The sequence below is a fragment of the Solanum tuberosum genome, unplaced genomic scaffold (genome assembly GCF_000226075.1).
Source record: "Solanum tuberosum cultivar DM 1-3 516 R44 unplaced genomic scaffold, SolTub_3.0 scf00453, whole genome shotgun sequence".
Classification (NCBI taxonomy): domain Eukaryota; kingdom Viridiplantae; phylum Streptophyta; class Magnoliopsida; order Solanales; family Solanaceae; genus Solanum; species Solanum tuberosum.
The window spans coordinates 349,430-362,957 of NW_006239393.1; the positions used below are offsets into that span (position 1 = coordinate 349,430).

General features: G+C 29.3%; 1 protein-coding gene across 1 annotated transcript; it reads right to left on the minus strand.

The window, feature by feature from the left end:
- Positions 1-5,625: 5,625 nt before the first annotated feature.
- LOC102586241 (chlorophyll a-b binding protein 40, chloroplastic) lies at positions 5,626-6,688 on the minus strand. The gene has a single exon (XM_006363963.2). It carries the CDS (start codon positions 6,599-6,601, stop codon positions 5,798-5,800), a length of 804 nt encoding a protein of 267 aa, XP_006364025.1. The 5' UTR covers positions 6,602-6,688; the 3' UTR covers positions 5,626-5,797.
- Between the last annotated feature and the right edge of the window lie 6,840 nt (positions 6,689-13,528).

Sequence of the window (13,528 nt, forward strand, 5' to 3'; positions counted from 1 at the left end):
GTTTTAAGTAATTGTAAGTGAAATTAATTTTTAAGTACTTTTGAAGTGTTCAGATAAATTAAAAAGTGTTTGTAGATTTTTCTTCTTAATTTTGGTTTATCAAGATATTTATTTAATGATTAACTTTATTTGAATATGTTTTTTTAAGTCATTAGTATGTTGAACTTGCGGGGGTGTTTAACCTATAAGTTTATTTACTTTTGTAAACACTTTTATTGAAATAATTTTTCAGAAAAAAATTTGGACTTGCACCAATGACCTTAGAATATTATGACGAATAATAGAACAAAATTTTACGTCTTTTTGTAACTATTAGAAAATTGCTGAATATTACGGAAATGTCCCAAAATGGCCGAAAAATCAAGAATATTACATAAATAATACAAAAAACGCCTCAAAAAAATTTCGACTTGCACCAATGACCTTAGAATATCGTGATGAATAAGAGAACAAAACTTTACTTCTTTTCGTAACTGCCCGAAAATGGCAAAATATTACGTAAATGCCCCAAAATTGCCGGAAAAAAAAAACATAAACAATACAAAAAAAACCTCAAAAAAATTTCGACTTGCACCAATGACCCTGAGAATATCGTGATGGTGTTTGATTAAGAGTAATAGAGTATGTTTGAATTGACTTGTTTTAAGTATTTGTAAGTGAAATTAATTTTAAGTACTTTTGAATAGGGGTGTGCACTATTCGGATTAAATCGAATAACCAAACCAAATTAAACCGAATTTTTATTTGGATTGGTTTTTCGGATTGGTTTTGGATTAATAAATTACTTTGTTTGGTTTTTTGGTTTCGAATTTTAAAAAATAAAAACCGAAAAATTGAAAAAAACTGAATTTATATATATATATATATATATATATATATAAATAATTAATGTTTAGGTTTAGAATTAAGTTGGAGTCAACCACTTTTGTCCCTTTTTGGTTATTGTCTTTCGTGATGATTACGTTTATATTTTATGTTTGAATTACATCTATAATAGGTATAGTTGTAAGTATTGTGTTTTAAGTTTTACTCATGATTTATATTAGAAAGTATATTTAAGGGATTAAATATTATTACTTTGGTTATATATGTTATTAATTATTGACATAATCGAATAACCAAACCGAAAAAAGCCGAACCGAATAGAGGAAAACCAATCCAAACCAAATTTATTTTGGATCGGATTTGGTTACACTTTTTACAAAACCAAAAACCGAAAATCCAAACCGAATAGTGTAAAACCAAACCAAAAAACCGAATGCACACCCCTACTTTTGAAGTGTTTAGGTAAATTAAAAAGTGTTTGTAGATTATTTTTTTTCCTTCTTAATTATGGCTTATCAAGATATTTATCTAATGATTAACTTTATTTGAATATGTTTTTTTTACGTCATTAGTATGTTGAACTTACGGGTTGTTTAACCTATAAGTTTAAGTTTATTTATTTTTGTAAACTCTTTTATTAAAATAATTTTTTCAGAAAAATATTTTTAAAAATAATAATAATTTGTGTTTAGATTTATTTAAAAGGTACTGTTGTTAAGCATATTGTTTTGACGATGTTTCAATATTTTTAGTAGAAGAAATGTTTATTAACTTTTATTTTATCTCTAACACAAACTATTTATTATTAATTGGGGCCTTATTTAATTTTAGTACCTCTCTCCAACATAACTATTTATTATTAACAAAAAAAAAAAGGAAAAAACTTATCCGCACCGGATGTTTACACCAAACTAATGCAATTTCTATTATTATATGATTTAATGAAGTAAAACACATGTTAATTAATTAAGGTCAAGTAAAATGAACTATAAATTTAAACACATGGCATGCATTTATTGGATTGGTGTATACATCCAGGTAAGTTTTATCCAAAAAGAAATTCAAATGAGCACCTAAAATGCTTTTCCCAAATTGATGTTTACCGCTATTTAAAATAGCTAACTCAAAAAAGCTTCTATTTTACCTTTTCACGCTATAATTTAGAATAAACTAAACAACAAATTCTAAATATCAATTCAAAATTAATAATTGATTCATAATTTAAGCCATGTATTATAGCAAAATAGTTGATAATATAAAATTATTTACTCCATGAATAAATACTATTTAATTCCTTTAAATATAGTAGATAAAAGACAACATGTTAGTTTATGCAACAGCAACAATAATATATTCAGTGAAATTCCACAAGTGAGGTGTAAGGGTAGATTGTATGCATACCATATCACTATCTCATAGCGGTAGATAGGTTGCTTTCAGAGGACCCTCGGCTCGAGTATAACAAATCAAAGTAAGTGAAAAGGGAAAACGATACTTAAGAAAGCATAGCAATTAATACGAAAATAGTAACAACAACATAATAAAGCACTAATCGAAACACCATAAATAACAAATGCTGACAGAAAATAGAAAACAAGACACTACAAGAATAAAGCTATCACTAGGGCAGACACCACCAAACCTTAACCCGTCAAGAAGAAAGACGTTAGTTCACTACATACTAGCATTATATTCTACTCTAATTTGTGACATTCACACCCTCCTATTTATGGTCATGTCCTCAGTAAGCTGAAGTTTTATCGTGTCCTGTCTAATCACCTCTTCCAGTATTTTTTTCAACCTACCTCTACCTCTATTCGATCGTACTCACTATATCCAACCTCTCACACTTCCTCAATGGAGCATTTAATTTCTTCTTCACATGCCTAAATAAAAAAGACATTCTTTTTAAACAGATTTATTAGAATAAGTAAAACAAATAAATTGAAACAGATAAAGTACTATCTAACATGTTTTCATAATTCATCATTTTATTTATAAATACTTTTAATCGTGGTTTGAGTGTAGTTACTTATAGTGAGTTGTGCCTAATATTGCATTTTTACTTTATAGGTACATTGAAAATGAAATTTGGGATCAAATTTATTTGTAATGATTTAAGGAACGCATCACAATGAAGATATACTGCGTCTAAGGGTGATAAACGGGTAAGTCGAGTCAGATATATGAGTTGGTCAAAAATAAGTCAGATGAAAACGAATAAAATATTTGATCCCAACCCATATTTGACATGAATTAAAATGAGTAAACTCATCCATATTATTCATTGCTTCTTATTATGCAAAATAAATATGGGTTAATACCTCAGATGGTCACTCAACTATCCAGTCTTTCCTCAGAAAGTCACTCACATGGTGACTTTTTAGTGAAAATTAAAAGTTGAGTGACTTTCTGAAGCAAAAGTGGATAGTTGAGTGACCATCTGAGGTATTAACCCAAATAAATATGTATTTCTATATTACAAGATTTTTTTGAATTTTTTTTTCTCCTTCTAGGATGTCTTTCGTATGAAAGAAAATATTTTCATATTTTTTTGAAAAATTAGTGTCTTGAGTCAAGGTTGGGTGGTCAAAATTTGGGTCTTCGTTCGTGGTCAGGAGTTGGGTCGGGGTTAGAAGTGGAATCCTAATTCTAGACCAATTTCGGGTAGTGATGTTTAAGGAATATTTAAAAAAATATATTCCTAATTTAAGGAAAGTTTTGAAATATCTTTTCCTTAGGCATGAAAGTCATTTTTCTTAAATTAAAAGAAAAAAAAATCATTTAAAAAAAACATTTATCAAAAGATTCAAAACTAACCAAACATAAGAAAATTGAAAAATATTTTAAATATTTTCCTTCATGCGAAACACATCCTTAATAAATGTATATTTTAGAGGTTCCTACACCAGCCGACACGGATTGTGGTGCAGTGGTGGGACTGCTCCTTCCTTAATCAGAGGTCTCAGATTTGAGCCCTGAGTATGAAGAAAATCATGTTGAAAGTATCATCCCCAAATGACCCTGCAGTGTGTTATCCAAATTTTTATAATAAAAAAAAGATTCCTACGCCCTTACATACTTTAAGGGGAGTGCAATTGGTGGATATATACCCATGAATTATTTGTATTTTATGATGAAGATTATGAGTTGATCCATATTTGGACCATTTTCAAATGATTGGATAACCAACTCATTTAAAATGAATTTGGTTGAATAAATAACCATAAATTTTAAGAAAAATTACATAAATATACAACTTAAGATACCATAATCACTAGTATTCCTGACCACTTAAAAAATTATAAAAATATCTTTTTTCCTTCTCTCGCCTAACCTCGGATACATCCCTCACATTCTCCCCACTCCACACTTAACTCCCCTAAATTCAAGCCTACAATTTCGCCATGTATCATCAGTTTCTTCCATCTTTTGTTTCGTTACTTATGTAACATGTGTTTCAAATATCAGATATATTATAACATTGTTTGTGTACAATGTAACGTGTACAAATCTTATTATTGATACATAACCTCAATTATTTCAAACATAAATCAGTATGAATCATGTTCATAGTTATGTATCATATACACAACTATGACAAATTTCATTATATTTTATTAACCAGTACATACATCCATTGTTATTTATCTTAAAAGGCTATGTATATGGAGATCAATGTATCTAACAACAGAGTAGAGACAAATGTATCCTGCAACATAATAGAGACCGATGCATTCGACAATAAAGGAATGTATCCGACACTTATTTTCCGTTATTTTCCTTTTTTAAAGCAGCAAAATCTTAAGTAATGTATTGTTTGCAATGTATCCGTGAGTGATTGAAAATAAGAGATTTTGTAATTGGAAAAACTTTTGGAAATATGGTATATAATTAGCCCTCAAATGTATGAGATTTCTATACTTTATCCTAAATTTTATCCATTTCTTCACCCTAATTGCATCTTTCGCTAATGCACGGGTGTCACTCCACAATCAAACTGCCATATCATTTCACTATACCAAATTTATTAGCGGCAACAGTGCCACTAAATATGTATTTTTAGTGGCAATTAGAATTCTTTGTAAGTGTTACTAAAGCCTATAGCGACATTGGATCCAATGACATTTAATTAATACTAGTAAAGGCATTAACCCTCTTTGTTGATGTGTATATTTATTTTCGCTAAAAGTTTTTTTTGTTGCAGTGTTTACACAACTGAGATTATGTCAAAGGGATCGGTGGTCCAAAATAATAGTTTCCATAAGTAGGGACTCTCTCTAAAGAAGCTCTAGAGGGGAAAAAAATGATAGTCCGATGCATTAATTAAGTTATTGTTATGCGTGGGGTTCGGGAAAAAGGTCAAATCACAAGGGTTTATTGATGTAGTCTTATCCTATATTTATGTATAATCAATATTATTTCCATAACTCAAATTCATTACCTTCTAATCACATGACAACAACTTTACCCATTCATTTTTTAGGTATACATGAACATGTAAATGTAACAAGCTGGAAAGATACAAAAGTAAACTTGGTTTTCATACTGCTGCTTAGCGTGATTAAATACAACTAGTCCAAATTGATCATATTTAAGTTCAATCCTTCAAATTGTCAAAAAAAAAAAAAACTTGTTTAATTTGCATACATGGAATTTCAGTATATGTTTGGAAGAAAAAAATCATTAGCCTATCTTTTCAATAATAATTTCTTCTGTATTGCAAACTTCTTGTTTGAACCTTAGTTGTTACTAATACTATATATTTGATTTAATTTAATACCTCAAAAAATGCCAGTGTGCCTCCTTAAACCCCTTGATTTTAACTTGTATTTAATTAATGGATAACACAAAAAGTATAATTGAGAGCTACACAATTGATCAAAATTCATATATAATCCCCAATAATTTACAATAGTTTACAAGAACATTAGCCAATATGATACTAGAGGAGACTCTATTCTTAAGAACTTCACTTTCCGGGGACAAAGTTTGTGGCGTAGGACCAGGCGTTGTTGTTAACTGGGTCAGCGAGGTGGTCCGCAAGGTTTTCCAATGGACCCTTTCCGGTGACGATAGCTTGAACAAAGAATCCAAACATGGAGAACATAGCAAGTCTACCATTCTTGATTTCCTTCACCTTAAGCTCAGCAAAAGCCTCTGGGTCATCAGCAAGACCTAATGGGTCGAAGCTACCACCGGGGTAAAGTGGGTCAACAACCTCACCGAGAGGTCCACCAGCAATACGGTAACCCTCTACAGCTCCCATCAACACAACTTGACAAGCCCAAATGGCCAAGATGCTTTGTGCATGGACCAAGCTTGGGTTGCCCAAGTAATCAAGTCCACCCTCACTGAAAATCTGGGATCCAGCTTTGAACCATACAGCTTCACCGAACTTGACACCATTACGAGCCAAGAGCTCGGGGAAGACACAACCAAGAGCTCCAAGCATGGCCCATCTACAGTGGATCACCTCTAGCTCACGATTCTTAGCAAAAGTTTCTGGATCGGCTGAAAGTCCAGCAGTGTCCCATCCATAGTCACCAGGAAATTCACCAGTCAAGTAACTTGGGGACTCACCAGAGAATGGGCCCAAGTACTTGACACGATCAGGACCGTACCATGGGCTACCAGAAGAGATAGGCTTGGCCTTGGTAACAGTCTTCCTCATCATGACTTTTCCATTTCCAGTAATTTCAGAAGAAGATGGTGAGAGTTTCACTGCCTTTCCGGCGAAAGAAGGGGAAGATAGAGCCATTGTAGAAGCAGCCATTGTATAAATAAAATGAAATACTCTTGAATGCTGCTACTACTACACTCAAATAATATTTGATTTATGGCTTGAATTACATGGTCTTGCACCAAGTCTATTTAAATGACTTTGAAGGACTAAAAAGTCCTTATCCTAAAATATCATTATCTGTTTCCTCATTGGTGGATGACTATTTGTTAACTTTTTGCGTTTCAACACCACAAAATGTGACTAGATTTTTTTTAGATATATTATAATTATGTCTAAAAAATCTTAACAAGTTGATTTCCTCTATTGCAGCCAATCCAAAGTTGCCACGTCTCATAGTGGATTTTTGCAAAATCTACTTGACCAAGAGCATAAGATAATCTCCAACGAGTAAAATAGAGAATGGGAAAAAATTCTGTTTTATGAAATATTTCAAACGTTTTCCATTAGTCTCATAACGAGTATATTTTAATATATAACGGAACTATTTCTTATACTTTGTAAAGTGAAAGTTTTTCTTACACTTTACAAAGTGTAAGAAATAGTTCCTTTATATATTAAAATATACACGTTATGAGACTAACAGAAAACGTTTGAAATATTGCATAAAACAAAATTTTTTCTTCCACTAAGCCTATTTTAGTTACTTACTAGAATAGTGGCTTATTTTGGTCACTTTTATCTTTTTGTGGCTTATTTAGGTTTCGGACTCTTATTTAAGACTCTATTCTTCATTTTTAGAGAGTTAAATAGTAGTTCTCCAAATTTGGAGAACTACTATTCACACTCTCTATTTCACTTTTTCAATATCTTATTATTATTTCTATTATTTTCTAATTAACATACTTATTTTACATATAATATCATTAATTAAATATCTAATATTCATAATTCCTTTTAGATGTAATATAATATTTTAGAAAATATATTATTTAATATATACTACTTTCATCCCGAATAAAAATATTTTAATTTTTTTTCTAATTTTCGTCAATAATCTAATTTTATTTTATTATTAATTTTCACTATAAAGAATGCACAAAATTAAAATGATAAGATGAAAAATTTTAATTTAAAAAACACAATACATAACATAATAATTTAAATACAAGATCAAACACAATACAATACATAACATAATAATTAATTTATCACAACAATAATTTAGTAATCCGATAGGTCGTTTCCAAATCTAGCACTATTCGAAGAAAAAAAGTTAGGATATGATGGTAGATGAAAATCTCCAGTTTGAATAATTTTTAGCTAGACATAAAAAAATTAACGACAAAAATACTCATTTTGAACTCCGTAATGCATTAATAGAACATTTACAGGAGCAACGTAATAATTTTGAAAGTTGAGTGTTTATGTAATTGTATTTCACTTTTATTTGAATTTGTTCATTAATTTGTATATTATATAATATTTTCTTGCAATTTAGGTTATCTAGAAACTTAAAATAAAATAAAATTTTATACTAAATAAAAAATTTGAAAAAAATAAAATTTTATATCACATGAAAATTATATAAAGTAATTATTTGAGAAAAAGAAAGAAAGAATTTATATTATGAAATAAGAAAATAAGAATGAAATATAAATAATAATATAATATTGAGGAGAGAAAAAAAAGATTTTTATTTAGAGAATAAAATAAAGAACTGAGTTAAAGCTGATTATCTGAAAAAATAGAGAACTTTATAATTAGAGAGTAAAATAGAATTTAGAGTTGGAGATGCCCTAAGACTTCTGCTTGGTTGGGCCTATCAAATAGGACCACTTGTTATGAGTGGTCAGTGGTGATATACCTCTTTTTTTCGGGGTGCATATACCTTCTTCATCACAATGAGACAAATGAAAAACTTGAAATTTTTCTTTTTAATTATTATCGGGTTATATGTTTTTTTGTTAATGGATTAATCGATAATCTAATAGCAAACTAAATAATGAGATTTATATCATTTGGTATAAAACTGTCCTTAATTTAGAATTTAGTTTCATACTTTTATTTATGATTGTCTCAAACACTCAATTATTCTACAAAAAATGCTTTCAATACAACAAACTTATTTGGGGATCGAAAAAACCGCTTTCAATACAAAATCTTCACAAATATGAGATTTTTATACTGATCAACTCAATCCAAATTTGTTTGAAATCGGAAAAATCGCTTTATTTTTATACTGACCAAGTCAATCCAAACTTGTTTGGGATCGGAAAGAAAAAAACCCTAATGGATTCATCAATTTGTTTTTTTTACGGAATAGTTTCAAAGATCCTTTTATTTTATTTAAATTGTACGCATATTTATGATTTCATTAATTGAACTCCTAATACAATCTCATAAACACAAAGTAAAAACAATTTTGTGGTAGTAATTGTTGTAAAATGGATGTCCACTTACATATATTTTGTGGTAACATATATGTACACACAATGCTTTGTGTGTAAGATATAAATGCACACATTATATAAAGTGTTGTAAACTAGGTGTTCATGTAATATTCTTGATGCCCAAGTGTGTGTGTATACATATATATATATATACCTTTTTCTTTTGGTAACAAAGTAAGAAACATAAGGTAAGCGTAAGTGAAAAGAAAACATTCAAAAATAGAGAAAACAAGTTGCTACTACTACTACTATTACTTTGTGTCTCTCTCTTTCTCTCTTTTTCTTCTTGCCATTTTATTTTACTACACATGCTATATTTTATAACACTTATCAACTCTAGTTTCTTCATCTACGAGCATCTCCGATAGTGCATTAACCCAAACATAAATAGTATAGAGTATATTCTATTTTGCTATATAAGTCTTATTATACTTGATAGTCTAAATTTGATGTGTCTAATGTAATTATCGTGAATGTTATCATGGATTTTAAGCTAAATATTGGAAGGATAATTAGTACAATATACTTACTTGATAACCTTGTTGGAAGAATTGAACTCACCGAAATCGTTAGAAGACTAAAAGTGCATAAGATGAATTTTTAATTTGGTTGATACTTTGTTGTGGTTATCACCTAGTAATACATAATTGCTTTTAAATGAGATATAGTTAATTTAAGAAATGCGTATAAAATAAAAAAGAAAAGGTATTAAAAATTTTAATGTTGACCTAGATTAACTTTGATCAACATCATTGATTATTTTTAGTTATTTACAGTTGTTTATCTTTCACTAGCTAATCATTTACTCTTTGAATTATTAACTTTATTTTAATGGTAAGGATAAGGTCAACTAATAAATGAAAGTTAAGAGGTATTTTTTATCCTTTCCCCATTTTTTAACAATGAATACAACATGCTAAAATAGTTTCTAGGGAAAAGAAATGATATACCCTCAACTTTGTTATTTAGAACTGAAATACCTCTCGTTATGAAAGTGACTCATATATACCCCTATTACTACACAAATGACTCACATATACCACTTTACTCTAACAAATGTGAAATAATTAATTTTTCATTAAAAATAATAATCCATATAGGGGTATATTTGATCTTTCTCACACATTATTTTTAATTTTTTAATTCGACGACTAATTTGAATTTATTATTTTGATGGCAAATGAATTTTTTCCACTTATTTTCTTGTAAAGTATATTATCTATGAACAAAGCAACGAATAACAACCACTCCAACTTTCATTTTTTATTCTCACATCTACACCACCACCAAAAAAACAAATAACAACAAACAACACAAAAATCAAATTGGAAAATCATCAAATTTCAACAAAAAATTAGGAGCTCCGGCGAGCTCTGTGAAAATCGATAATGTTCGATCTCTATTCTCCGTTCTCTTTTATGTTTATTTTATTTTATTTTTCAATTTATAATTATTAGAACCAAAGAAGATTGTAGTTTTTATGTTCGTTGCTTTAGTAAAAATAGGAAAAATGGAGTCTGGTGGTTGTGTGTAGACTATGTGGTATTTTGTTTTGAAATTGACTTGAGATACTAATAATTTGATGGTGGTGAATCACCAGAGGAGAAAAGGTGTATCTTTGAAAAGTTGTATTACAATTGTATTAAAAGTGCATTAAATATAGATGATAGTTATAATACAATTCAAATTCAATATTATACATCGTTATGAATTCGATTATTGCTATGTAAACAAATACAATACATTTCTAACAATATTAAATTAATTTAGACCTGAGATACTGATAATCTGATGATAGTCCGACGGTGGTGATTCACCGGAGAAGAAGGGTGAAGCTCTAAAAATAATTGTATTAAAGTTATATTAAAACTGTATTAAACTATAGTTGTAATACAATTTAAATTCAATATTATACATTATTACGATTTCGATAGTTGTTATTGTAGAACAAATATAATACATTTCTAACAACATAAACTAATTTAAATTGTATCGGTGTAGACATTCACATATAATACTTTTACTACATTTATATTAAAATTATTTTGATTATATATTTCACCATGTGTATTGAAACATGCCTATATATTGAATTCAAATATATTACAATTGTTATTTATTTATTTTCTCTCTTATAAACGGTGTTAAAATATATTATTGTATTAAAAATATATTAGTTATATATTCACAATATGCATTGAAAAATGCTTATAATAGTTATAATGTATTGAATTCAAAATGTATTACCAATATAGTTTATATTTATTTATTTTATTAATAATGTTAAAAAACATCTTCATATTTTCAAAATAAAAAATAATCTTCACCAAATATTCTTAAATATTAAAATAATTGATTTTTTTTAAAAAAAAGAAAGAAAGAGAAAATGTCGGAAGAAAAGAGATCGAGGAAGGAAAGAGAGAGAAAATGATGGAAAGAAGAGAAGGAGAAAGAGAGAGAAAAATGAAGCTAGCGTTTGGCCATAAATTTTCAAATATTCTTGGCAAATACTATTTGGGTAAAAATTTGGGTGAAATATCACCATGTGTTTGGCCATAGTATTTGGAAAACATATTTCACTTTTTTAGAAAAATATGATTTATACCTATAGGTTTTAAAAACTATCAAAACTAACCATAAGTTTGCATTACAAGTTAATTGGATCTTCGTTGCAACAAATAACAAGTAGTGTCCATGACACTGGAGCAATGTGGTAGTTTAGAGTGAGTGCAGCAAGCATCATTCCATACATCATGAAGTAGACAAAACACATGACTTTGTTACCATGAGCCGATTGTTCATCATTTTATCAACAACCATATCATTACTTTCATATTCACTGAATATTTCATCACTACTTTGGTGTTCACATATAAAATTATGTAATACAACGCAAACAACTATAATAGAGGGTATTTTTGTAAAAGATAAAGGTTTGGTGTAAAATTTCAATTTTTAAAAGATCACAAATAATGAGATTTGACCCAAATAATAGAAAAAACTAGTATTTGGGAATTTGGGATATTTTCCGAAAATATTTGTCAAATAATGACAAATTGTATGGACAAACGCTATTTTCCAATTTCCCCCCAAATATTACTTGAGAAATGGCGAAATGGTCTAATAAATCCCTGTACTTGTATGAGTTTGTATTGTGAACCCTTTTACTTAATTCTTTATCAATTGAACCCTTAAACTTAATAAATCACAATTTATCAAACCCTCAGACCATTGACTAATCTTATGTGGCATTCAAATAGTTGAGTTGGCAAAAGTGCGTAAATTCACTCTCGTTAAGGCGAGTGACTATCCTATTTAAGTTTTAAAAATATTTAAAAAATAGAAAAATAAAACAATAAAATAATGAAACTTTTTTAAAAAATTATAGTAACTAAAAAATGCTTTCTTCCTCGGCCAATCGGCCCACCTCCATTTTTAGCCATCTCCATGTCTGTCCGGTCCATTTTTCTTTGTTCTTCCCGCTTTTGTGAGTGAGCAGCGGTGGTCGTGCTCGACCGAGACCACTAATTCGCAATGGAGTGAGAGAGACGACGCAGGTCAGTGGAAGAAGAACGAAGCGGTGAGGGTGGGATCTGGTCACGACAGTGAAGAGGTTTTCCGGTCAGATCTAGTGGCCATGGTACGACGGAGATGATACGGGTGAGGAAGGGAGTACATGTGGTCACCTGCAAGAGTTGCGACGATGACTGAGATGAAGACGGCGGCGAAGGCTTTAGATTTTGAGGGTTTCAAGGTAGGAATGGGGAGATAAAGTATGGAGTTTCAAACAATAAAGAATAAATTAAAAAATTATTATTTCATATTTTATTATATAATTTTGGTTAATAGTTTTAAAAAATAGTTAATAACGATAATTATGACATGTCATTAATTTAGATGACGTGGATTTGATATATAATTTATTTAAATGCGAGTGAACTACACACCTGATAAGAGGGTTTCAAAATCTTCTTTTGATGGAGTGTAAGGGTTCAGTTGATAAAAGATTAAATAGAAGGGTCCATAATACAAATGCATACAAGTATAAGGGTCCGTTAGACCATTTAATCCTTGAGAAATTTATGGTCAAACAGGTCCGAAGAAAAGACAAGGAGAGAGAAATAAAGAGAAAGATCGATTTATGATTAAAAAAGGTTAATATTGGTAAAAGTAAAAAATATATCATAATTCTTAAATATAATATATTATTTATATAAATTGCCCAATTAATTAAGATATCAAAGTAAAGGATGCTGAAGCGCCAAGCGACGTAACCCATGCTCACCATCATTTTTTATTTAATAAAAGCATTTTTTTAGAAATTGGGATTTGTTGCACGTATTAGCTCGGGATTGTATATGACTTTAGCCTTTTAACTTTGATTTTATCATTTACTTAAATCATTTTAACTTGTTTTGCGTTGGGCAATACTTTTTTCTTTTTGACCTATTAAAGACCATGAACAGAAAATCATCCCAGAAAATTGTGCTCTCATTTTATTTCTTTCATTTCGCTTCCCTATAAAAGAACTTAACACTCTCTTTATTTTATGTGACATATTTTGAAT